At 57.5% G+C, this 26,249-nt stretch overlaps 2 protein-coding genes across 2 annotated transcripts; one reads left to right on the top strand and one right to left on the bottom strand.

The window, feature by feature from the left end:
- Window positions 1–1,545: 1,545 nt before the first annotated feature.
- NECAB3 (N-terminal EF-hand calcium binding protein 3) lies at window positions 1,546–25,519 on the top strand. Its single transcript, XM_061441531.1, has 13 exons — window positions 1,546–1,716; window positions 6,306–6,330; window positions 7,071–7,179; window positions 13,962–13,987; window positions 14,297–14,394; window positions 21,286–21,422; window positions 21,591–21,712; window positions 21,986–22,065; window positions 22,431–22,484; window positions 22,917–23,029; window positions 24,417–24,494; window positions 24,774–24,865; window positions 25,373–25,519. The coding sequence occupies exons 1-13, from the start codon at window positions 1,624–1,626 to the stop codon at window positions 25,399–25,401; spliced, it is 1,056 nt and encodes a 351-aa protein (XP_061297515.1). The 5' UTR covers window positions 1,546–1,623; the 3' UTR covers window positions 25,402–25,519.
- On the bottom strand, window positions 18,946–20,327 carry ACTL10 (actin like 10). Its single transcript, XM_061441736.1, is given in 3 exon segments — window positions 18,946–19,750; window positions 19,753–20,144; window positions 20,146–20,327. Coding segments are annotated over 3 exon segments (1,089 nt in total). The 3' UTR covers window positions 18,946–19,235.
- Window positions 25,520–26,249: the final 730 nt, after the last annotated feature.

The raw sequence follows: 26,249 nt of genomic DNA on the forward strand, positions 1-26,249 counted from the left end.
GCTGAGCTCAGCAAAATGGAATGGGGCAGGATGAAGCCCACCTCTGCAAGAGGTCACCGCACCACAGGTACACCAGCAATGGTGGGAAGCTCTCCCAGGCCCGGCTTTATCTGCTTTATTTATCCAATTAACTGCTTATTGGATGGGAAAGCGAAGTTGAGTTTGTTCTTTCTTTGTAGCTGCGAATTGAGCTGGGCTGGGTCAGCCTGGAGAAGAGAAGGCTCCTGAAGGGGAGACCTGAGAGCAACTCCAGTGCCTAAAGGGGCTGCAGGAAAGTTGGAGAGGGGCTTTGGACAAGGGCCTGTAGGGACAGGCCAAGGGGAATGGCTTTAACCTGCCAGAGGGGAGACTGAGATGAGCTCTTAGGCAGAAGCTCTTCCCTGTGAGGGTGCTGAGGCGCTGGCACAGGGTGCCCATAGAAGCTGTGGCTGCCCCATCCCTAGCAGTGTTCAAGGGCAGGTTGGACGCAGGGGCTTGGAGCAAGCTGCTCTAGTGGAAGGTGTCCCTGCCCATGGCAGGGGCTGGAGCTGGAGGAGCTTTAAGGTCCCTTCCAACACAAACCAGGCTGGGGTTCTGTGCAGACCTCAGAGGACAGGCTGAGGTACGGACACGGGTGTCCACTCCATTCCTTTCCACATACACAGGCCGCTGGATGCCTTCATTGGGCAGGGATGGAGGCAGCTCCTGCCTCCTCCTTCTCCTCATGCCCTGCCCCTCCCACAGGCCCTTATCGGGGTGCAATGGGGGTTTTACATCTGCTCGAGGTACTGGCGCCCCAGCGCCATTGTACAGCCCTCACACGGGAGCTGGCCCCAGTGTGAGGTAAAGTCCCCTGCAACCACTCTGGGGGGTGGTGGGACTAGCCCAAGGCCAGCTGCAGCCACAACAGGACCACCCATGGCCACCCTGGAACCAACCGGGCTACCCCAGGGCCAACAGCGACCACACTGGGACAAGACGTGGCCAAGCTGGGACAGACTGGGGCAGGCAGGGACGGTGACACTACAGTGTGACCGCCGAGGGCATCACCGGGGCCGCCACGGGCTGCACTGGAGTGATCTGGACCGCCGTGGGGTGCACTGGAGTGATCTGGACAGCCGTGGGGTGCACTGGAGTGATCTGGACCGCCGTGGGGTGCACTGGAGCGCCGTGGGGTGCACTGGAGTGATCTGGAGCGCCGTGGGGTGCACTGGAGTGATCTGGACCGCCGTGGGGTGCACTGGATCCAACCGGATCCAGCCCAGGGGAGCCCCACGGCCGACTGAGCCCCGAAGGAGAGCGACGACCCCCCCGACCCACCGGTACCACCTCCCGCTCCCCACACAGCGGGGCTCCACCCCTTGCCCCTTCTCCAACCACAGCACGGCCCCGAGATGCCAATCATCGGCAGCTGCCAATCGGATGGCCGCGGGGGCGGGCCCTCAGCGGAAGCAAAGAGTCCTGGCGGCTGCGGAGCCGCTCTGTGAGTGCCGGTCCGGCGGCAGCTCCGGCAGGGTACGGTTCCGCGTTGGTCCCTGCGGTAGCGTACGGCGGGACACTGCACCGCACCGCTCCCTACGGCACCGTATTCCGCCGTACGGCATCGCACCCCGGGGCGCCGCAGCGCCCGCGTCCGGCGGGGCCATGATGGCGTGTGCCGAGCTGCTGGCCGTGTGCCTGCTCTCTGCCAACCGCGGCCCCGCGCCCCGCCGACAGCCGCTCCCCATCTTCCACGACGTGAGTACCGGCGGGGCGGGCCCGCTGCGAGACCCGGTCACACCCCCGGGGGTGGCGGGGATCAGGCGGCCGCCGCGCTGCCTCCTTCGCGGGTGGCATTGGGGTGCCCCGGCGGTGACTCAGGGTGGGTCGTGGTGTGTTAGCGCTCAGCGTTGTGTCCTGCTCAGTGATGGGCCTCTGCGTGGCTGCAGTCAGCCCGCTCCTTCCCCAGCGCTGGTTGTGGCGGCTCCTGGAGCCGTGGGAGGGATTGTGTAGCTGTTCAAAGCTGTGGGACCCCAGAGGCAGAGCGTGTCCGTCACCCACTGCAGCTCCCATCCCTGCTCGCTGTGAAGGTGCCAGGAGTTGTGGTGGAAGGTTTGCCTTGTGGAGGCTGGAGGTCGGCGTACCGGTGGCTGTGGGTGGCTTGGGGGAGTTGGAGATGCGGATGGTGGCTGTTGTCTTCCTCAGCAGACAGGTCCAGGCACAGTGTCTCCCATCACAGTGCGTCCCCTCGAGCCCTGTGGCCCGGGTGCTGCTGCAGAGAGGGAGCTATGCTCTGGGATGGGGCTCTGGGGGAGGCAGCACCTCTGCTCTGTGGCATCGGGCATACCTGGCCATCTCCCAGGGCAAGTGGCACAGCCTGGGTCAAAGCCCACCCCTGCTGTTGGAGCACATCAGAACTGCTCAACCCTCCTGCTCCCGGCAGTCTTCTGTGAGCTGCAGGGTGCCTGGGTAAGGTGGGCAATGCCTGAACCTCCCTGGAGAGCCACCAGCCCTTGTGTTCCCCGTGTCCAGCACCCCGGGGGTCTGGAGTCACGCAGTGGAGCTAAGAACACGCATGAGTGGAGGTGCTGCCCCTGCCCTGCCACAGGGACCAGGGAGGAGAAAGCAAGCAAAGGGGTAAGGGTGAGGGTTAGTGTGGTGCCCCAGCACCCCGAGAGCCCAGGTGCTGGCTGTCATCTCCATTCTGTCCTGGTCTGTGTGGTGCCACCTCTGTGTCCCAGTTCATCCCGGAGGAGGGGAGCAGATCTCAGGCACACTTAGGGAAGATGAATGGTGTGGTTCTCCGTCAGGGAGATCTGGCATCCTCAGGGACCAGCTGGAAAGCACGGCTCATGGCCACACAGCTTTCAGCTGGGGGTCAGGGTCTCTCTCCTGCCGTGGGGAGGTTGCAGACCGCAGGGCTCTCCAGCCAGCGTCATTAACTGCGCTAATTACTCGGCTGAAGGAAGAGGGGCTGGAGGGGGGTTGGTGGTGACAGCTGTGTTCCAGCTCAGCCCCTCAGGGCACCGCTGAGTCCCACATCCATCCCTCAGGGCGTCATTAAGGCAATTAAAATGGGAAGTGTTAACAGCAGTAGCGGTTCTGGCGGCTTCCCTTCCGCTTCCCTGTGGCTCCCTTTGCTCCCGCCTCAGCTCCGGAGCTTGGCAGGGGGAGTTTAGTAGCTCTGCTTTAGTATCTGGTTCCAACTTCCCCCCCCACCCCAGGCTGGTCAGGGCAGCGGGAAGGCAGAGCTGCCCATGGCAGATCCCGGGTGGCAGCTCGTGCTTCCCCTGGGATTGTCTCCCTGCCTTCAGGAGGGGTGAGGAGGAGGAGGGCATTGCCGGAGGCGCTTTGCTGCAGGCGCGGTACGAGCTGCAGTGCTGCCATCGCGGTTAGTTTCCCTGTGCAGACATCTCGAGCCTCTGGGAAATTTGTCCCCCAGGCTGGTGCTCAGGGCTAGCTTAGTCCCCTCTCGGGGCACGAGAGCTTAAGCAAAGCCCCTTGGACAACCCCCGGTTACCGCCGGAGCCTGGCTGCAGCCCGCACTGTGTCCCCAGGGTGGCTGTCCCTTGCCATCAGCTGCCATGTCCCTGGCTGTGTGTCCAGTAGCTGCGGTTGCTTCCAGCCCTGCAGGCAGGAGAAGCCCTGTCATGTCCTTCCTGCCGGCGTGGGGGGGTTCATTCCCCAAATAAACGCCATTCAGTGCTGCTCCCATCGGTCCCAGTGTATCTGTCATCGCAGGCACTGAGCGGCGCTGCGGCTGCTCAGACCCAGGGGCCGGGGGCTAAGGGGAACGTCTCGGGTTTGAGGCAGTGTCCCTGTGTTTCTGAGGCTGCCGGGCCCCGAGTGCAAGTGAGGGATTGCCCGCAGTGCCTCTCCTGATCCCATTCCCAGCCTGCCTTTGCATCGCTTTTCCTTGGCTTAGTCCCAAGGCTGCCCTCTGCACCGGGCTCTTGTGGCGGGAGCATCACTTACCTGCCATTGCCGTGCGTGTGTCTGCCCATGGCAGGGGCTTGGAATCAGGTGAGCTTTAAGGTCCCTTCCAGCCCAAACCAGGCTGGGATTCATTCTCTATGCCTGTGCTCTGGGGACAGGTTCTGGGGGTCGCTTTGTGGAGTGTGGAAGCTGCTCTGTGCTGGTTTTGCCTGGCTGGAGTTGGATCCTGCCTTGTGCACAGGAGCCAACGGGGCTCTCCGAGGCACCCCTCTGCAGTGGGGTTGGCTGAGGACGGGCTCGCTGGAGGTGCTGAGCAGCGCTGCTGTCCCTGGGGAGTATGGAGCAGATGTGGCCCTGTCTCACAGGGCTCTCTGCTTGTGCCACGTGTGTTTATTCTGAGCTCCAGGCAGCCCTGGTGTGTGCACTGGCAGTGCTTTTCCAACGCCCTGCTGGAGCACAGGATCCCGGGCACAAGGGAGCAGCATCAGCTCTCTTTGCTGAGGTTCCTGCTGACTCCAGGATGGGCTCACCCTGGATTTGAGACCTTCTCAGGGATCCCCCACAAACTGTGTCGTCCCTCTTAGCCTGCAGACAGACCCTGCTGAGCAAGGCCAGCTTGTGAGTGGGACACGTTTGGCCTCACTTGAATCTCCATTTAAGTGCCTGGGTGACAGTTTGCTGTCTTTGGGGTGTGCTAGCTGGCTCAGTGACACTTGGAGATGTCACTGCATGAGCCAGGTGTCCCTTCAGTGACAGAGAGCTCTGCAGGATGAGGCTTTTGCCTTGGCAGAAAGCAGCATGCCCGAGGCAGGGAGGTGTCAGGGTGACACAGGCACATGGGACCCCATGGTGCTGCCAGGGAGCCCTGGTGTGTGTAACCCTGTGGCTGTGAGACCCCTGATGCACATGAGAGCCCCTTAGCCTAAAGAAAGTTGCTTTAAATCCCAGAGAACACCCAGTGTGTGGGAGCTGCAGGATCCTGTCTTGGCTGGTAGAGGTAAAGCTCCAAAGCGAGTCCTGCGAGGCATTCAGAGAGCCCCTGCCCTCTTTCTTGCACAGGCAGCAGCCTGGCTGCTGGAAGCTGGTGTCCTGGAGGGATGGTTACCTAACAGTGCTCCACTCCCTGCAGCAGCTCGGGCTGGTGGGAACTTGCCTTGCTCAGGAGAGCATCCTTCAAGGCTGTGTCCCTGCTTCTGGTTTCAGTCATGGGGAAGGACCAGAGAGCTCCCTGCTGGGACCAGCACCAGAAAAGCCTCTGCCCAAGTTGCAAGCCAGTGGCTTCCTGAGGTGCGAGCAGCAGAGGCTTCCCTGGGCAGCTCTTTCTTTACCTCAAAGCGATTCTTCAGGGACATTTCAGTGGCTAAATATGGGCTTGTGGCCTCAAAGCACGCAGCAGAGCTGGCGGTGAGTGGTGCAGAAGGGAGCTGGGGGTGGAGGGGGAGCTGGCAGTGACACGTCTTCCTGCAGCAGGGAGAAGAGCTGCTCTGGGGGTGGCTTGATCAGCGCCCTCTGCTTTGCAGGTGCATGGAAAAGGATACAACAAAGCCCACTTTCCCGTTTTCCTGCCTTTTTCATTCCTCACCTTTCTTCAGACCTTCAGGTTTCTTTCTCAGCCAGGATGATTAAAAAGACAAAAGTTGCCATGCACACAACTGTTGTTGGCTTCGTTAGGATGTGCCAGTCAAAAGCTCATACTGTTTGGTATGGCAAGGTGTTCCCAGGCTTTGGAAATGATGCCGTTCCTCACTGGAGTCAGTCCCAGACCTTCTGTGAATTCCTGGTGAAAGGGGAGCCAGGCAGGGGTAAGAAGCCCCAGCTTTTTCCTGGGCTGCGGGCAGAAGCCTCATGGTTGGGAACCTGGGTTGAGACCCTGAGCTGGAGCAGCTGTGCTCTGGGGCAGACTTGGCTACAGAATAATGAATTCATTAATTATTAATTACAGTGTTTGTGTGTTGCAGGAAGGGGTTTGTGAAGGGTGATTAAAAAGTGCGGGACAAGAGCTGCTCCTCGGTGCAGACACTTGGAGTGTCAGCGGTGATGCACAAAGCGCTCCCATTATGGAGTGGTTTGATGCTTAATGTTCTTTCGTTTAAAGGGTCTGAAAAATTAAACACTTTCCATCAGGAGGCTGTAGCAAAGCCCTTTCTACTGCGTCTCCCTCTATGTGCTCTAAAAGATGCTCAGTGTGAGTTCTGGGCCGCTGTGCCCAGAGCTTTGCGCACTGAAAGCAAGAAATGGGTTTGGTTGTTCCCAAAGGGGGGTGTCCCAGTACAGCCCTGGCACTGGATGCTCTTGGTGGCTCCCCGGCAGGTGGGTTTCCCATGGTGGCAGTGCTGGGTGCCCCTGGCTCTCTGCTCAGCAGCAAGGAGCCAGTGCTGCCTCACTAAACCCTCTCCTGTTTTCTCTTGCAGATCTTCCGGCGAGCTGACAAGAATGGTGAGTGCTCTGTTCTGCCACTGCTGGTCTGGGTGAAGCAGCACAGCCCATCCCTGCTGCCAGGTTTGGCTGCAAGACTGAAGCAGGATAAGGGCAAGCAGCTCTCTGACTGCAAGAAAAATGCTTTAATGCTTTACCTGGAGCAAAGGGTTGGGAAGTGGGCTCCCAATTCACTGTCCATGTAGGACAGAGCCCTTCCCAAGTCCTACTGTGGCCTGCACGCACATGATCTCTCGTGCACTGCTAGCCCAGGGGCCATCAGGCTTCTGCTCCATCCCTTGCAGGGTGGATTCAGTCTCTGCGTCTGATCAAAATGCAGCCTAGGAGCTGAAGTCCTCCTTAGAGGGGAAGGAAAAAGCTCAGGAGTCAATGGAGAGCTTTTCTTTCCATAAAAGCCTGATGCTGTCCTCGCTGTGCTGTTTGTAATGGACTCTCCTTGGACAGTCATTGAATTACAGAGTGTCTGCATCCCTTTCTCTAAACATTGCAGTGATATCTCTCGGAAGGGGCTGAAGTTCCCACCTGCAACTCCAGCAGCAGTGGCCCTGCTTGCCAGCACTGCTGGGGTTTCAATGGGGACTGGTGGGACATGCCTTCAATGCAAGCTCTGCTTTAATTACTATGCACAGCATGCCCGAGCGGCCCACGCTCCGGGTGGAGAGGCTGCTGGGAGGATCACTGGGGCCTGGATGCTGCTTTCTGCAGATATATAATTATTCTTCCCTTTTATTTCCATGCAGATGATGGGAAGCTGTCGTTTGAGGAGTTCAAGAACTATTTTGCTGATGGGATCCTGAGCTCAGAGGAGCTGTGGGAGTTATTCAGTGGCATTGACAGGCGTCACTCAGAGTAAGTACCATGGTGGCACAGAGGAGGGGAGATGAAGGGGGATATAGAACTGCTTGCCTGTATAGGGAGGACATTTGGAGGCGGGTGTGATAAATAGGTTTATCTCACCCTGACTCTCTCTTGTAACACGCAGATGTTAAAACCCATTGAATACCAGCTATGAGCATTGGTGAGGAGAGAAACCAGACATGTTGAAGCCAGTCATTCTCAGATTCACTCTAGCTCTGTAAATACAAGCATCCATTTAAGATTACATTACATTAGCTTGAAAAATGTCTTCCAGAAAAGCACAGCTCTCTAGAGCAGGTTGTGTCTGCAGGAGGAGCGTGTGATGGTGCGAGGACGATGCACAGACTGTGCAAAGTCACAGGCTCTGCCACTGCTAACACAGGGAACTGCTTTTCACTTATGTAAGAGCAGCTTTGCACCGGGAGTGGCTCTGTGAGTGTGACTTTGAATTTAGGCCAGCTTCTTTTAGAAAAAGAAACCCCCAACGAACAGGAGCCGTGGTTGCACTGAGCCCTTTTCTCCTCTTGCTGGTGCTGTCTGGAGGAGTCTGTTGGGCTTGGCTGGGTTTCTCATCCCAGTCATTTGGGTACTGGCCTTCCTGGGTCCCTCTGCCCTGCCAGGGCTGTGACCCAGTGGGTTTTGGCACTGGAAGAAGCTGGCTGTTGATGAATTTCTTGTCTATTCAAATGGAAGGGTGCTGTGCAGGGGAAAAGTGGCTGCAGCTTCCTCCTGATTGCGGGTGGCAGGCTCAGCCCTGGCACCACAGGAAGCTTTTCCTGCCCCTCTCTGATGCTCCTGTCCAGGGCAGTGTCTGAGCAGGTCCCTGCCAGGCAGAGGTGACTCTCGGCAGCCGTAGCTGCACACACTGGTCCCAGGGCTTTGCAGGGAGCCAGGGCAGTGGCACAGAGGACCCGTGCCACGCTGAGATGCCAACAGCCACCGAATGTCACTGAACCACTGACAGCGGATACCCAGCGGTCCCTGGCTGCAAGGGACCCGCATCATCCACCCAGGGCTGGTGGCTTGGGCATGGTTGACTTCTGCTGGGTGTTTCATGGTGGGTTGAGCTGATGCTCCCACTGCCATGATGGGGCAGAGAAGTGGGCTGGTGTGTGCAGCCCCTGTTGCCACTTGCTTTTAAGCCTGTTGCAGCCTGTCCTGGCAGTTGCTTTTGTTGGATATGGGCAGCACGAGGAGTCTCCTGAAAATCCTTTTGTCTCTTTGGGCTGTGATCCCAGGGAGTCAGCAATGAGCCATTCTCCTTCCTCTGCAAAAGCTCCTTTCCTCTCACTCCATTTTTGGGTGACCTTGGAGTCACTCCCCATACACAGCACTGGAAAACACAGACTGCAGCAAAGCAAAGTCTGAACTGTGCTGTTTGCTGACTGGTGAAGACCTCCTGGTTTACCACTGCTGTCAGGCTGGGCTGCTTCTGTCTGTCCAGAGCAGATGAACGGGGCTGATCCCAGAGCCATGCCCAGCCATGGTGGCAGTGGTGCTCCCTAGAACTCATTACTGTAATGATGGTGTGGTAGCTATGATAACTTGGCAGTTGCAGTGTTTTGCTGGTGACATCTATTAGCAAGGTGTATTTCTGTCCTTGGCTGGGGCATGGTCCATGCACACGAGTGCAGGGTCAGTGCATGGGACTGCCTCAGTGGGAGCAGGCAGGAGCGGGATGGGGACTGGGAGATGGCAACAGGGAACTGTATGTGATTTCTTCAGCTTCATCTCCAGCTCGTGGAGGCAGAGGAGGAGTTGGGACCCCCCAGGGAGGGAGCCTGGCATGCAGGTTCTTGTCTGGTAAGAGGCATCCTACCCCCTGCAAACAACGTGGGGCAGCACTGTGTCTGCCAGAGCGCTCTGATCCTGACCCAGAGCTGCCGGCCTGATGGGACAAGGGACTGGGAGAGACAGTCCCCAGGGGAGACATGACCTGTCTGTGCCCAGGGACTGCACAGCAGCGGGTAAAGGAAATCAGCACGCTGAGGGCTCATAGAAGTCTCTGGCTCTGTGTGTAGAGCTGGAGTTTCTGTAATTTGTTTTGGGGTGTGCATGGGGACTTGCTCCTTTACACCCCCTGCTGTCTTGTAAGGGCTGTGCTGGTGTCCCGTTGTCCCCTTGGCAGGGGTTGTTCAGCCCCTTGCCCCAGGCTGCCTGCTTGCCTGACACCTGTAGAGCTGGCTGAAGTTTGCTGCCAGATTCAGGAGTTATTACCTGAGGTAATACTCCAGTATTGTGAAGCTGGAAAGCAACTACAAGCTCTACAAGCAGGTCTGGTGTGCTCCTTTCATGTCCCATAGCTTTCCCGATGATGGGAAAGTTTCACCCTTAATCCAGTGGGTGGATTTGGCACAGAGGTGCTGTATTCATCAGGTCTAGGCTGAAACTTGTGTTTCTTTGTCAGTGCCAACCTGATCCAAGCAGAGACAGTAACAGAGACCTTCATATCCAGGCACTCTCCGTGGCTGGGTAACGGAGCACAGCCCAGACACGTCCTGATCCTCACCCATCACTGCTTCCCTGGGCCCTGGAGCTGACATCTGGGAACATGAGTGTTTCCGAGGTCTCACACATCACTTGTTCTCCTTCCAGAGAGCCCATGGCACCAGCCCATGGCAGCGCGCTCTCCTCCTCTCCCTGCCCTTCCAACCCGATCTTTGCTCCATCTCCCAGCCACACAGTGCCTGGGGGGGGATGCTGTGGCCTGTGCATCAGGCACTTCATGGGGTTGGGTTCAGCTTTTATATTTCCCCACCAGGCTTTTTTGTTCTGTGTTTCTGGAAAGTGTTCTATTTGGCTTCAGACTATCTCTGTGATCTAATTCTTTGATGTTTACAAATTCAACCCTTCCTTGCCATTTGGTACCACAGCTAGGTCCACTGTTTAGTTTAGCGTGGCAGGGAGCCCTACACTGTTGCAGACAGAAAGATTCATCAGCCTGGAAAAGTGCATTTTCATCCACTGAAACATCTGGGTGAGAGGAGACAAATGTTTTTGAAGGGATGAAGGAGTCCTGTTGCTGCAGAAGCATCTTGGGAGATATCAAGCGCAGTTTGCTCCCTGAGTAGCTGTGTGTCTGCCTGCTGCCTGCCCGGAGGGGTGGCAGCAGAGCCCAGGATCTCATGGAACCGCTTAGCAGAAAGTCACAGAACCCCAGCCTGCTTTGTGTTGGAAGGGACCTTAAAGCTCATCCAGTTCCAACCCCTGCCATAGGCAGGGACACCTTCCACTAGAGCAGCTTGCTCCAAGCCCCTGCGTCCAACCTGCCCTTGAGCACTGCCAGGGATGGGGCAGCCACAGCTTCTCTGGGCACCCTGTGCCAGCGCCTCAGCACCCTCACAGGGAAGAGCTTCTGCCTAAGAGCTCGTCTCAGTCTCCCCTCTGGCAGGTTAAAGCCATTCCCCTTGGCCTGTCCCTACATCCCTTGTCCCAAGCCCCTCTCCAGGTTTCCTGCAGCCCCTTTAGGCACTGGAGCTGCTCTCAGGTCTCCCCTTCAGGAGCCTTCTCTTCTCCAGGCTGACCCAGCCCAGCTCTCTCAGCCTGGCTCCAGAGCAGAGCTGCTCCAGCCCTTGCAGCATCTCCGTGGCCTCCTCTGGCCTCGCTCCAACAGCTCCAGGTCCCTCTTGTGCTGCTGCCCCAGGATCAGGGGCTGCAGGGGGATCTCACATCATCGTTAACAGATGGCTCTGTACTGGATGCTGCAGTGCTGTATAGGTTATGTGTCATGTTTGCAGAGGACTGTGAAACCTGCCTGGGGGCAGCTGCAGGACCTCCTGTGTTTCTCTGTCCTCATGTTGGGAATACTTAGAAAACTAAGGTCTGGCAAATCCTGCTTTGCATGACAGTGGTCAGGTGATGGTGGCAGGAATTGGGTGCAGGCTGCCCGGAGCTGTGTGTGTGTGATCTTGAGCCCCGAGTAGAGGAGGTGAGGGTGCTGTTAAAAACTCTTGGTGGAAGTAACCTCAGGCTTCTGGTTCTGTGGAAGAATGGACTTGGGTGAACTTTGCTTCCCTCTCGTTAGTCAGAGACTTGGAGACTCTGACTGAAGTCTGTGCCTGATGGTGAACGAAGCACTGGGTGCAGTGATGGCAGCAGAGTGATGGTGATGGCATCAGAGGTTCCCAACACGATAAATGGTAAATAGAAAAACTTCCCATCTGCTTTGCTGAGCTGATTGCTGTTTTCTTGCATAAATTCCAGGCACATTCTCACTAAATCCCAACAGCATAATGATGATAAGATCCTTCATCATCAGTTCAAGCTTAATTACAGTTAATCAGTGGTTTGAGCACAGTCAAAATACAGCTATGTGGAAATGTGGAGAGGCTCAGGATGAGTGTTTTGGAGGCAGAGGATGGCTCTTCTCTCGGACTGGGAGAGGGGATGGATGGCAGGGAGAGGAGTGGGGCAAAACCTGTTGCAGCCCAGCAAAATGGGTTGGGATTGGATGTGCAGTTCTGGCTTCTGCTATGAAGTAGCTTCTGGTAGCGCGAAAATGGCATCATCAGTCCTGTGCTTTGCTTGCAGTGCTCTGTCCTGCCCTGAACTGCACCCTAGGCTGCTATGGGATGTGGGAACAGGTGTCCATGCAGGGCTGTGGATGGAGCAGGCTGCGCTGGGAAGGGAGCACATCTTCCACTGGACAACTCCCCAAGCACTGACTTTTGCCCCAGGTTCAGTGTTCAACTGTTCCCCGGTTTAGTGGTTATTAGTTGCTTGGTTTTAAGCAGCAAACAGACAAGATGGAGTTATTGATGATCTCCAGGCTCTCCTTAGGGGCCACAGGGTTGGTGGTGATTGTAGCTCATTGTCACATGGATGGATGCCTGCTTGCTGGAGCCAAGGTGGGGGATGAGGCAGTGGGCTGAGCTGGTGCCACCTTCTTTCTGGTGACGCCAGCCCCAGGGTCTCACTGGGGACAGATGCAAAAGGCTGGATAACGTATGCATTGGGTATTTCACAGCGTGTTTTATCTCACGTCCATATCCCCTCTTTTGTGACTTTTACCTGTCTCTTGGCTGGGAACCAGTGGCTGCAGTTCCTATTCCAGCTCACGGGTCTCACAAGCAGTGCTGTGGATGCTGCAGTGCCAGGTCACTGGTGGCAGTGCAGCAGCAGCAGCTCTGCAGGCTCCAGGCAGCTTTCAGGAATCAGTGGGAAAATGAAGAAGGAGCAAAGCATTTTTCCAGTCAAAACTTGTGCTTCAAGCCCCGGTCACTCCATCCAGCAGAGCTGGGATCGGGTGCATGGAGCTGCTTGGAGAAGGGATGGGCAAAGTCTGATGAAGTGGAGGCGGCAGAAGAAGGGGCTGTGACTTTGCTGATTTATCTGTATTGCATCCCAAGGGAATCACTGTTTGTTTTCAGCCACTTTCAAACCTGTCTGCAGTGCCAGGACAGTGTGCCAGCGAAGCAGCTACTGCAGTAGGTGCTGGAAACAGAAGAGCCAAATCAATTCCTAAACCTGCCCGTCTCCATTGCCTGAGAAGGCGCTTGGTGCCCAGCAGAAAGATACACAGGAACCAGCCTTTGATGCCTGGGGGAGAAGCTGTAGGAAGATTTTGCTTAAATTATACCTGTTCCTGGCATGGGATATTGAACACTTTGCACACTCTCCTCTAATTGTACCTTGGGGTGCTTTTACCCCTTTGCCCTGTGAGCAGTGTCAGAAGGGACATAGGGTGATATGGCATTGATTTGGCTTCCCCTGGGAAGCTGCCGTCCTCATGCTTGGAGCCCAGCAAACTCCAGGTTATCACCAGTTCCTCCATGTGTGACAACACTTAAACACTTAAAGTCTCTTTCATGCTCTCTTCCACTTTTCCAATCAGGATTAGAGCTGGTTGTAATCATTATGGGGATTTTGAGACAGCAGAACGTCTTGAGTGGAGGCTGATTTGAATACATGATTCTGTGGGGCATTTCCCTGCAGGCTCTGCAGGGATGCTGGGCATCACAAGCAGCTCTGCCTTCATGCTTTGGCCACCTGAGCAGATCTGACTTCTTCATGCAAACCCATATCCCATCCAAAAACATGTGGCTGTTTTCTCCTCCCTCTCCACCCCAGCAGCACCTCTGTTAGTAACAGGATGGACCTGTCCAAGCCCTGCAGAGATGCCAGCATTGACTCTCCAGTGCAGTGCTCTCTGTTACTGAAAAGGGGTGGGGGGTTGGACCCAACCTCCAGGATTTTTTTACTTGGATCCCTGTTTTAATGGCCTTCACATCAGGAACAACCCCTCTCGTGGGCTGTGAAGCCATCCAGGGAAGGGGAGGAGCAGCCATGGGGCAGGCAGGAGAGGAGGGGGCCTGTGCCATGGGGCAGCCAGCAGTGAGGATCTGGGCTGAGGTAAAGGGGGACAGGAGGAGGGAGACCTGGCCCTTTCCCACACCTCTGGGAGCAGAGGTTGGGTGGAGGAAGCAGCCTCTGGGGCTCATCAGCTGCAGGGCACAGAAATGGGGCTGCCTCCCCTCCATCCCATCCCCTTCCTGCTGTCACTGGCACTTTCCCAGCACACTCCATCTCCAGGAGATGTTTGTGGAGCAGCTTCGTTTGCTCCTTCAGCTCCTGGAGCAGAAGTGATGCTCTGCAGCCCTGCCTGGGTGATGCTGGGGCTGAGCACAGCTCCTGAGCTGCTGCCTCTAAGCTTGGGCAGCTTTTCCTTTTCCTAGTAAGCAGTCAGGACAAGCCCTCGAGGCCCTGCTCACTACAACTGCTCTTCCCAAAGCAGCCACCACATCTAACAAGAGCTTGTTTCTCTTTTCTTGCAGTAACGTGGACACGGAGAAATTGTGTGGTGAGTAGAGTGATGTTCAGAAGGGTTCCTCTCTTGAGGGTCTGTGGTGGGGCTTTGTGCACGTCTGACCTGGGCAGTCAAGTGGCATTTGACAGTCCTTGTGCCTGAATCCCAGAGGGCATCCATGCTTTTCCCAAGGGGAATGGGATAAATTGTCCCTGGGGATAGGAGAGGACTCTTTCATTCCAGCCGAGGTGAGATCTTGACCCTGGGGAGACAGGGCTGGGCTGTGTGTGGGAGGCAGCAGGGGCAGGGCAGGCAGAGATGGAGTCTGTGGCCTTCTCACTGTGCTCTTCTCTCCTGCTCCAGATTATTTCTCAGCGTATCTTGGAGAATACAGGAATGTGCTTTCTGCCCTGGAAGCCCTCAACTCTGCAGTCCTGGCAGCCATGGACAAAACCAAGCTGGTAAGGATGGAACCACAGGAGGGTGCTGGGGCAGGCGGGTTGGTAACAGAAGCTGTGGTGATCTTGGCTGCTTACTTAGGTTCAGCTTGGGTACCAGAGGCAACAAATGTACCTCTCAGAACCCTGTGTGTGCTTTGGGTGTCTGCAGCTGTGGACTACTCTCTGCTGGAGGAGAAGGGCTGAGCTGGTGCTTTTGTGCTCTGCCGATGGCTTCTTCCTCACAGGGCTCTGCCAGGGGTGGTTTCAACAGCTCCTTGCAGACCACTTGCAGCATCCTGCCTGGAAATGCTGTTTCTGGGAGCATCGCTGACAATCTGTGTTGTGTCTCTGAGCCAAAGCAAGGTCTTTACCACCAAGCACTGTGTGTGAAATGAGGACACTGGGGTTCAGCTGCTCTAGGCTGAACAGAGAGGCGCTTGGGAGCAGGTAGGGAATGATGAAATTCATTGACTCCCAGCCTGGTGCCAAGTTCATCCCTGCAGTGAATGCTCTGCCTCTCCATGCAGCTTGGGCTGATGGCAAGCAGACTGGAGGCTGCTGGTGAAGGTGAGCAGCCTCCTGCTTTGTGAGCCCTGAATGGAGAGCAGCAGTGTGCAGCCTGTGGGCTAAATACAGCTGTGAACAAGCAGTGGCCAGCACTGGAGGGGGACCCTCCTTGGCCCCCTTTGCATCTGAAATACGTGAAATGGTTTAGCCATGTGCCTGGGGCTGATGCTGTGTTACAGCCGTGGGAAGGGCCAGCCCTTGCTTTCCCTTCCGTGGGGTGGTTTGGTGCCTGTGGGGAGTGGATGAAGGGCATCAGCCACGTGCACACTGCCCTATTGATGGAACAGAGAAGTGAGAGGGGATCTGGTCCCTCTCGGAGCTCTGCAGGGTCATCCAAGTGGTGTTTGTGCCTCTCTAGTGTCAGTCAGGATTGTGCTCTCTCTGAGTGTTCCTTTGGCTCAATCCAGCCTCAGCAGCATCTCCCTGTTCATTGGGAAATGCTATGCAGGAGAGGGGATCACTTGAAAATGCATTTTTCTCTTTGCTTCAGCTGCCCAGCTCCCTTCACAGTTATTAAACGCAAGCCCAGAGGGAGGGAATTAATCCTCTTCAGAGCTCTGCTTTATTTGTGTTCTTTTCTGCTTTGTCCTTTTTGATAATGAATTTGTGTATTTATGTATATCTCCAAAGCGGAGTTGCTGCCTGCTTCACAGTATTGCCATGATGCATTCATTCCCTTCACAGGCACATACTGGCCTTCCTGGAAAGCATCTCCCCGTGCTTCCCTGGTCCGTTGGGCTCTGAGCAGGGAGCAGGAGAGGGCAGTGCTCCAAGCCTGCGGTCAGGGCTCTTGCAGAGCTGTGGGAAATCTGTCGCTGTTAGGGGCTGGCAGAGGTGGCAAATGCTGTGTTCTTACCTGTTGTGACCTGCATGTATTCCCATGTTTGTATTTCCAGAATGGCGCTTGGTCTCGGGTTATTATGGGGTTAGTGGGTTTGTTAGGTTGGGTTTTAGCCAAAGCTCACACCTCTCAGTCTGCCCCTCACTTCTGTTAATTCCAACACCTCTGACGCCACCATGGCTGAGGACTGAGAGCCCCAGTTTGGCAGAGACCTCCCTCCTGGAGGAGATGCCTGAAGCTTCATCCTGGGGAGCAGCTCTTAACTGGAGGTGCAGTCGTGCTGGGCAAACTGGAAGAGACCTGCCTGCTCCAACAGCCCTCACCGTAAAGCTCTGCTTCCAGATCCATCCATGGAGCCAACAGATGTTGGCAGATGTGGAGCCAATAACTGGATCTATAGTCCCTGTCTGCTCTGCAAGACTCCCAGGGAGGCAGGGATCTCCAGGCTAGCTAGAAGGAGAAGGAGTTCTCTGAGCCAGGTCTTATCATTGAACTACAGCGTCTCTTGGTTAGGGCATGATCCATCTCTGGTAGTTCCTTACTCCTGAATAGGATCCTGCCACAGGATTGCCCACCCCTGCATCCTCCCGGAACTTTACCCACAGCTGTAAATAGGCTCATGTAAATAGGAGCTCAATTTGGAAGCAGGAAAACAGAGATCATGGGCTGCTTTGTTAGCACAATAAAAGCAGAGAGTGGGAGATGCTCACACCATGCCAGGGCAATGACCTAAGGGGAGGAGAGAGGAAGGAAGCTAAAGCATGGGAAACACAAGCCAGGTTCATCCTTCTCACTGTGTAAGTGCTGCAGTTCCTGTAGGAAATAGTGTGTGTAGGCAGCAAACCTGCTCGTGACCTATTTTATGTCTCCATATGTGGGCAGGAGGAAACTGGATCGTTAGGGGTTCCTGTGCTCCCATCCTTCCTCACTGGGTTGGTAGAAACATGGTAAAGAAAAGATGCCTGTGCAAGAAAAGAGTTGTTTTTTTTTCCTCCAAATTCTGTTATTTCCACTTTTATGTGTAAAATACAGCTTGCTCACTGTGCTGCAGGTCACTGATTAAAGCTTATCTTGGGGTTAGGCTTTGTGTTTGCAGTATGATAGCATCCAAATAAGAAGTGAATAGAAGGGAAGCTGTGTGGAAACCTCAGAGCAGCTTCCCATATCTGAAGGGGGGCCTACAAGGATGCTGGAGAGGGACTCTTCATCAGGGACTGTGGTGACAGGACAAGGGGTGATGGGTTTGAACTGAAACAGGGGAAGTTCAGGTTAGATATAAGGAAGAAGCCCTTCCCTGTGAGGGTGCTGAGGCGCTGGCCCAGGGTGCCCAGAGAAGCTGTGGCTGCCCCATCCCTGGCAGTGTTCAAGGCCAGGTTGGACACAGGGGCTTGGAGCAAGCTGCTCTAGTGGAAGGGGTCCCTGCCCGTGGCAGGGGCTGGAACTGGATGAGCTTTAAGGTCCCTTCCAACCCAAACTGTTCTATGATTCTATGTATGGTGGAAATACCTTGGGAAAGGGTCTGACATTTCTCACAGAGGACCTGTATGCTTAAGTCTTTCCGTTCTCCACTTTGCAGGCACTGCAAACTAACCCATATATACCTCTCCAAGTCTTATTTCCCCTTTGGCAGGAGTTACGCAATCACCTATTCCATCCTGTCCTGAGCTTAATGATCATCATAAGAAACTAATAAAACCTCTCAAAAGCAGAATTACAGCAGCTCTTGGCAACTTTGGGGCTTTCACCTGGGCCAACAGAGCTGCAATTCCAGTCCATGACAAAAAGCCTTGTCTCTGCTTGCAGAGGTGTTTCCTCCCTGACTCCGTTCCAGTGGTCTTTGCTGCGAGCAGAAAACGTGGTGCTCAGTGAGACGGAGCAGGTTGGCTTTGAGCCTCTGTTACAGAGGGGTTTGAAGGCAAAGGGGTTTGCTTGTTTGCCCCAGAGCGAGGAGGGGGCCGGGCAGCTGAGCTGAAGGGAAGGTGCATTTTCCAATGGATTCCCTCCTCTGGCATGAGATTTTCCAAGCGGGGTTCAGAGCTCTCCTGGGAGATGGTTATTTCCATCCTCTCTTGGGCATGCTCCCCTGGGGGTGCTGTGTCTGCTGAGGCGAGAGAGGAGGCAGCTGCTCGTCGTGTGCAATGCTGGCCCCAAACATTGATGTGTCCGTGTGGGATCCTGCTCTGCCCTTGGAAGTGGGTTGGGATGTGCTGGGACTGGGAGGATGGGGAGCTTCAGAGCCGAGCAGAGTGTGCCCTGGGCTGGTAGGTGGGTTTGGTGCCTGGGTTTGGGGTGCAGGGACTGCAGTGGGGTGAGCGGTGGGGCTCGGGACAGGTTGTGGGAGCAGCTGCCTGCTCCTGTGATAGAGCTGCATCCACAGAGGACATGAGGATCAGGCCATGATGATGAAAGGGGAGAGGATGGGGAGTGCTGGGAGGCTGGCTTGGTGCCGGGGCTTCTCCCAGCACATGGCCTTTTGAAGGGGAGCGATGAACAGGAGAGGCATCCGGCCCCTGTGCAGGGGGAAGTGTCCATATGCCAAAGCTGTGGGGGCCCCAGCGGGGGCTCAGGAGGATGCATTGGAAAAGGGAGTGAACCAGAGGCTGCTTGCTGTGGGAAGTGTCCTCTGTGCATGAAGAAGGATGAGAGTGTCTGGATAGGGACCAGCTCCCAGAATGAAGCAGGCTGTGTGCAGCCATGCAGTGGATGAATGATGTATCCCCCATGAACCTCTGATCCTCTTCTGATCGTCTGCTGGTCTGGGTCAGTTCACTGCAGCAGCAGCGAGGGCAGGGGAGTGCTTTCCTGCCTGTTCACGGAGCTGAACCTGAACCTGCTCCCAAATCAACTTGATACCAAAACCACAAAGCAGGAATTCTGTTCTCTGGTTCTCACCTGCTCATCCTCTGGACCCAGGGCTGCACCGCTTCAGTGCCTAGTCAAGAAACCACCTCCTGCAGTAAAGCTGCTGCCGTGCTGGTGCCGTGAGGACCTTCTGCTCCTCAGCTTAGCCCTCCTACCCCTGTGGCTCCCAGTGAACCTCAGGGTCCCACTGCAGTGATGGCTGGAAGGAGCTTTCCCCCTGGCTGGAGCAGCCCCTTCCCTGTGCAGGCCGTGCACTCCAAAGGAGCAGCTCTGCTGCAGTGCTCTGGACGTGCAGCATCGGGGCCCGGCTGTACCAGGCAGTTGGCACGGCCTCGATTCACAGCAGGAGCTGTGGGTGTGTTGCCAGCACATGGGACACGTGCAGAGGAGAGTGATGGGATAGGCACAGAAATAACCCGGGCTGTCAATGAAATGCAGTTTACTTCTTTTGGAGCGATTGCATTGATTTTGCGTTTCTGCAGCCGCGCAGGAGCCGGCCCTGGGTCACCAGCACAGCTCTGCCCGCAGCAAGGCAGTGTGTTGGAGACCCTGCTCCTGCCCTGTGGTGGGCTGCTCGGGATGCATCATCTGCCTATTGGAGTATCCTGTGCACGTACTCAGCACCGTGCTCCTCGTACTCACCCTTTGCCATCCACGCCTGCTGGAAGGATGTGAGCGATGCTGCTATGGAGCCCCCTGCCCAGGCTGCTGTGCCCCTCTCTGGGCTGGCCAGCATCTGAATCTGGCAGCCTGTGTCTTGGAACAGGGCATTCAGCTCTAAGCACACCCTCTCAGGAAAGCCTGGAAACATGGAGGAGCCCCCTGACAGCACAGTGTTACCCACCATGTCCCCCTTGGTGTGGTCAGGTACCTCCTGGAGGCTCTGCCGGGCCAAGTAGCGGAGCCCTGGGGAGCTTTGGTGGAGCAGCTCCGGTTGGAAGAGCGGCTCCGGGCAGCGGAACCGTTCCTTGTGCAGGGTTATACAGCGCCCGTCAGGAGCCTGAAATCTGGCTGGGTGATGGAAACCTCGGTTCCAGAGGTCTCCTTCGTATTCCGTGGAGACGTAGCAGCATTGCTTCTTCATCTGGCTCGCCGTGTTCCCCTTCAAGGCTCGTTGGCGCTGTCCGTCAGCAGGCTGTGCAGGTAGCTGCAGAGGAAGCCACCAGCCACCCCCAGGCGGTACGTGGCCTCCCGCTGTGTCTGCCCCAGGCACACGGAGGTGATGTGGGACACTCCAGCCCCAGCCTCCACAGCCAGGCCTGTGACCCTGCCGTAGGCACAGAGGAAGAGGAACCCGGTGTTGGCCACGTGCAGGGCTGGCACCCCAAAGTGCTCGAGAAGCACCTCTGCCCCCTTCTCCCTGTTGGTGGTGGGGCATGATGGGGAGTCAGCCATGAGCACTGCCTGCTCTTCTGGGGGAGCTCTCAGGCCGCAGGAGAAGAGGTGGCTCCATAGGTTTTCCATGCTGTCCCAGTCCTCAATGATGCCCTCCTTGAGTGGGTGCCACAGTGAAGCCTGCCATGCTTTCAGCAGTGCTGTGGTGCTGCTGGGCCTCCCGCGTGGTGCAAGCGCTGCAGGGGTGTAGGAACGTGGTCCTTAGCACAAACTTGGGCTTCTTCTGGCCTGCAAAGCCCACCCGGATGAAGCTGCTGCCATTGTCAGTGACGACTGCAGGCTTTAGCATGGCAAAGTCCTGGGGGATGCTGGGGCGGGAGGAAGAGCCTCACCCTGCAGTGGGACAGGAGGAGTCCTGTGGGGGCAAGCCAGGCACTGGTACCTGCTCTGCAGGGGAGGCCCCAGTGGAGGTCAGCTGCCTGCTCTGGAGCTGCTGTCTGTCTCAGCCTTTCCTCCTTGCTCCCTGCCTCACTGAGCATCCCTCCTTGGGTACCTCATCTCCATTCCTGGGGGCATGGAGAGATTCTGGCCCTTGGGATGACCAATGGTACAAGGGCAAAACTGCAGGTTGTTTTAAGGAAGTCAGTGAAAACTGGACCGGAAAGGGTGACTGGAGCAGGCTGCAGGGAATGGTGCAGCACCCACAGCGCATGGAAAGGAACAGGCCAGGCTTCAGGGGCTGTCAGGCACTCTCAGTGGGTGACATGGGGACAGGCTGTGGGGTGGCCCCGAGCAGAGGTGCACATCACAGGTTCAGCAGGGATCTCTTCGCATTGGAGCAGAGAGGCTCGGTGCTGCCTTCCCAAGGGAAGAGGGCACAAAGCCCCCCTGCTGCCCTGTCCTGCCAGTGGCGGGTGCTCCCTGCAAGGGGCTGCCTGTGCATGGGGGACCACTGCAGGCTCAGCACCACCAGCCCTGTCCCAGGAGCCCCAGTGAGGGGGCAGGTAGGGAGCTCTGGGTGCCCCACAGCCCTCCCTTGAGCTGGGGGCTATTTCTACCAGTGTCCATTAACTTGTGGCTTGGAAGTGTCCATCTGTGGGCCCCTGACTCCTAGGCCAGGATGGGGTCATCGCGGTGCATTCCCTGCTCTGACCTCACCGGCACGCACCCCGAGGATGCTCGTGTCCCTCGGTGCCGTCCCTCCCTCCAGTAACTCCACATGTGATTGGAATCCAATCCATTGGGTTTATTTAAGGCCAGCCCCTTCCATCTGAGGCATCTGACAGATCCTTACCCCTTCCCCGCAGAGGTACGAGAGCTCCTCGAAGATGGAGCAGTTCCTGACGCGGTTCCTGCTGCGGGAGACCCTGCAGCAGCTGCAGTCCCTGCAGGCCTCGCTCGAGTGCGCCGTGGACACCGTGGAGGAGCAGGCGGGACGGGAGAGGTAACGGGTGCAGGTCCTGCCCTGCCCATGGGGGTCAGTGTGGGGCAGGACCCACAGGTCCTGCTGGGAGGGACATCTGGGAGCAGGATCTGCCCTTTCCGAGCCTGCTGTGACCTGCCCTGCGCAGTGAATGACTTCAACCCCTCCTTTTGCATCTTATGCTTTCAGAAAGGACATACAGAAGCCTGAAACCTTGGTTGGGCTGAGGCCAGGGAGGCGATGTGGGCGCAGAGCACAGAAGAACGTCTGCCTGTCTCCAACAGACCCCTATTCTGGGATGCTAACGACAGGTATCCACATCCCGGCCATCCCTCAGTTGGTCTCTGCCCCACTGGAGCAGGGGTGGGAGCAGCAGCATGGGACAGAGCCTGGACCACCTCACTCACATGCCCCTGGAGCTTCTGTGTGTGGATGTGGGATCTTGCGAGCAATGCGAAAAGTCTGAGCAGAAAAATCAGGGGTTTGGTTTAAATCGGGGGTTAGAAGCTCCTGTGGTTTCCTGGGTCTTGAGCAAGCTTTTGCAATGAGCTCTCTCAGTGACATCTCTGCCCGTGCCCACGCAGGCGTTTGTGTCGAAGACAACAGCCAGTGGATGGCGCAGATCAACCGGCTGCAGCAGCTCATCGAGAAGCTGGAGTGCAAGGTGTGTGTGTGCTGGGGCCTGCGGGTGGGTGCCCCCAGCCTGCAGTTCCATCCTGGCACCCTGACAGAGCTGCACCCGGTCACCAGACCCGGACCTGCAAAGCTGCTCATCCCCTGCAGTCTCCATAGCCCTGCTTTTCCCCCGGGGGGCTCTGGCTGACCCTCCTGCATGGTCTGTGCTGATCTGACCAAGTCAGTCTGGACCCACTGAGCCCAACAGATGAGCGGGTCTCATCCCAGTTCTCCCCCAGGTCCCCAAAGGAACGCCCAGAGTGGTACCTGCTGAGCTGGGCTGTGGGTTACTGCGGGTTTTACCTGGTTGCAAAGCTCCCCAGGGATGATGGCTTTTCCTGTGCTTAAATGCAGAGCCCGCGCCTGGAGCCGCTGAAGGAGGAAGCGATGTGCAAAGGAAAAGATGCAGTAAGTTCCTGTCCTGTTCCTCTTGCTTGCAGTGACCCTGCAGCATGCACAGGTCCCCAGTCCCACTCACACAGCCCTCGGAGACTGGTGTTACTGGGGTGAGCTGCTGGCTTTGCACTGGCTGCCCGGCCATGCAGCGGGATGGGATCAGAGCTGGGAGCTGTGGGACCATCCACAGGGCAAATACAGCTCCATCAGGTGCGGGCAGTGCCCATGGCCAGCCCAGAGGAAGGCAGCTCTTGTGAGTGCCCAGGTGGCCCAGGGTTGCTCCGAGCACCCACAGGCGATGCAGAGCCCCAGTGCAGGGGTCCCAGGCCCATTTCACTGGGGAAGGACACAGTGAACAGCAGCAGCCCCAAGGCAGGGCCGTGCCACCAGGGGCAGGGGGGCACACGTTGTCCCTGGTGACACTGTTCCGCTGTCCCCCCGCAGCACATCCTGGTGGCCAAGAGGCAGATCTCGGTGGCAACGAGCAGCATCGAGGAGTTCTGCCAGGCCTTCAGGTCCTACACGGCGGGCACGGCCGGGCAGAGCAGCTGCCTGCAGTAAGTGCGTGGACACAGCGGTGCTGGGGACAACAAGGGGAGGGCTCTGTGGGCTTGGGGTGAAGTCTGTCCTAGCAGAGAGGCCCGGACAGCGCGGCAGTGTGTCTGCAGTGTCAGCCCATCTCCTGCTGCCGGTGCTCCCCGCAAGGACCACAGGTCAGCGGCGAGGAGAAGGGTGGGTGGTGGTGCTTGGTTTTATTGCCAGCAGTGGCTGTGGCAGGAACATGAACGTGTTCCTCCAGCGCTGAAAGACTCAAAAGCAGTGGGGGGGAAGTCAAGGGGAGAGCTGGTGTCCGAGTCCTGCTTTGTGCTGTGTGTGGGTGCTGGGGGAAGGAGGAGCAACCGCTGAGTGGGACCAGAGCTGCGGATGGAGCCGGGTCTGGCTGCAGTGCACACCACTGCACACCAGAGAGCTGCTCTTCCAGAGGTGCTTCCCTTCCCTCGTGGGACATTTTGAGTTGGGGATGTCCCCATTGAAAGTGTCATTTTTCAGCTCTTCAGTTCCAACAGCACAAAACCATGTTTTCAGTGGGAACAAGGGGAATATCCTTGTTTTGGCACGTGTGGCACAGAGAACGGCAGGTTTTGTCCTCTGCAATTGATGCTGTTCTGGCAGGAGAACAATTAGTGCAGAGAGCTGGGTAGCATTGCACGGGCAGCGCTCTCCACGTGAGTGGAAAAGCTGGAGCGAAGTGCAGGGAGACTCCTGGGTCACAGCAGGGAACGTGGCCTCAGAGCTGGGCCCGTCCCTTCCTGCAGCAGCTGGAGGAAAGGCTCATCCTCAGCTGGAGCTGATGATGCTGCAGCCGGTGCAGATGGTTCCCTGCACCCCGAGCACTGCTCCCGCCTCCCTGCTCCATCTTCCCAGGGGCTGGAGGAGGCCCCAGCCGGGTCCTGCTGCAGGAGGCAGCGTGGGAAGCGTTGGCCAAGCAGCATCACTTTGGGGTCAGCAGCTGGGGGTTCTGGGGAGGTCTCAGGTCGTGCATGTGGGCCCCTGTTTCTTGCCGTGTGAGGGACAAGGGATGGCACACACCTACTGCAGAGGGCTGGCGGGGTGAGCTGCTTCCTCAGGCTCCGCGCTGCAGTGCCAGGGATGGGCTAAGAAATACTTAATGGAACCCTTTACGGGCTGGTCTGTAGCAGCAGCAGGGTAACAGCTGCAGCACTCCTGTGCTGCCCGCCTCTAGGAACTATGAAGCACGAGGGATTTGGGTTGGGGATGCTCTGGAGCCGTGTGCCAGCCACAAACCGAGGATGAATCCATGCAGCTCTGACAGCCTCATGGCAGGGCCCATGTGCAGCCCGTGTGCCCCTTGCTCCGGGACCGCTGTGGCTGCTCAGTGCCAGCCCCCCCCGGCCCTGTCTCAGTGTCCCTCCCGTCCCGCAGCGTCTCCGCCTGCAAGCTGAGGGACGAGGCCTGCTTCATCCTGTACGAGTTCTGGCAGGATGCGACCGCCTGGAGGAGGTTGGAGCCTTCCCTCGTGTGGGGCTGGGTCTGAGGGCTCGGGGTGGGGGGGGAGTTTCCTTTGGGGCTGTCCAAGGACCCCCCCTTGCTCCCTGTCGCTGTGCAGCCCATCCTGCTGCTGCATCCCAGTGCATGCCCTGGGCTGCTTGCAGGGGTGAACACCCTGGTAAGGGGCTTGGGGAGCGGGGAGGGCTGTGCTGCTCTGGGAGGTGCATGGGCAGGGGTCCCGCGGGGCACACACAAGCCCCGTGGGCCCTGATCCTGTGCCCTGTTCTGCAGCCACCTGCAGTCGAGCTGCAGCAAGACCTTCCAGCGCTCCATCATCAGCCTGCTGGAGTCCCCGGAGCTGCTGACCACCATGCTCTTCCCAGGTGAGGGCTGCAGGGGGCTGGGGCTGGTATCTGGGGTCTCACTTTATTCCCCCTGAGCCCTGCAGAGCTCTGTCCCTCCTGGGTCAGTCCCAGTGCCTGTGCCCAGGGTTACAGCTCAGTGGTGCTGAGGCAGGGCGGCGACCAGGGACAGTTCATGTTCCCCTTGGTACCGATGGAAGTCTGGCTGAGAGGTGAGGAACCAGGAGGGCTGGGTGGCACCTAACACCCAGTTAGGACCCAGCTTGCTGCCCCTTTTGTCACTTGAGCATGAACACGGATTAATTTGGACTAAATGCCAGGCCGGTCTCACCGACCCCATTCCCAGCGCTCAAGTGGGTGACCCAGCTCCAGGCCCTGCCCTGGCCCTGCTCCTCACCCCGGGGTGGTGGCTGCTTTAGAGCTGGGTGCCAGGCACCTGCCAAAGAGCCTGAGCTGCAGGGCTGGATCCCCCCGTCTCTGCTGCCCCATATCCCTGTGCTCACTGCACATCCCTGCTCCTCTCCCCAGCATCCTGGTGGATCATGAACAACAACTGAGGGGCAGCCGCCGCCAGGACGCCGCTGCCGTGTGGAAGACGTGGAGCCCTCGGCGCAGCCGTCCCGTTCGTCACCTCTGTCTTCACCCCGTCCTGCAGCGCTCAGGGGCTGCCTGCCCGTCCCCTGGCACTGCCCTCCCTGCTCCTCGTCTTTATTCCCTCCCCAAGCCATTTCCCATTGGCAGCAGTGGGAGCTGTGCTCAGGGTGGCTGCTGGGGAGCACTGGGCTGGTTGCTGCGTCCCTCCTCTTCCTCCCCATGCTCCTCTTCCTCTTGGCTCCACAGCGTGCTGGGATGTGCTGGGGGACACGGCTGTGGCCTCCCCAGCCTTGGCACTGGCTCTGCCCATGGGGCCGGTGCCTCGTATGCATTGTGAACAGTGTTTTATAGGAACATTAAGGGAGTATTCCTGGGGGGGGGAGGCTGTGAGCCTGGCCTTGCACCCCCCCAGCCGTGCCCGTGGCTGTGCCCGTCCCCAATAAATCACAGCCCCAGTGCAGGGGCTCGAGTGCGGTTCCGAGCTCTTGCTTCATCCTGTGGCTCCACTGCTGTGAACCAGCACCAGCGGTGCTAGGAGGAGGCTGGAGTGGGGTCTTGGGGGGGGCATGGGGTGAGTGGGAAAGTGCCTGTGGCTGGAGCAGAGCGGAGCCCACCTGGTCCATGTGGTGCACACGTGGGGTTCAGGATTGGTGCTGCAGGAACCAGTCCTCTGCTGCGCTGGTGCGAAATGTGCTGGCACAAGAGCACGGGGCAAGTATGAGTGAGGGCAAGAGCTGGCACCCCCAACCCTCGCTCTCCTGGGTACGTGTCCCGCACCAGAACTCTTTTCCCACTCCTTGCGGATGCAGCT

Source organism: Pezoporus flaviventris, unplaced genomic scaffold (genome assembly GCF_033815535.1).
Source record: "Pezoporus flaviventris isolate CSIRO_AGI_PZ_B2104156 unplaced genomic scaffold, CSIRO_AGI_Pfla_v1 ptg000213l, whole genome shotgun sequence".
NCBI lineage: Eukaryota > Metazoa > Chordata > Aves > Psittaciformes > Psittacidae > Pezoporus > Pezoporus flaviventris.

Coding starts and splice junctions, on each gene's coding strand:
- NECAB3 (XM_061441531.1), top strand. CDS start 1,624: ATGATGGCGTGTGCCGAGCTGCTGGCCGTGTGCCTGCTCTCTGCCAAC. Junction 1,717..6,305: donor CGCTCCCCATCTTCCACGAC/GTGAGTACCGGC, acceptor TTTCTCTTGCAG/ATCTTCCGGCGAGCTGACAA. Junction 6,331..7,070: donor CCGGCGAGCTGACAAGAATG/GTGAGTGCTCTG, acceptor ATTTCCATGCAG/ATGATGGGAAGCTGTCGTTT.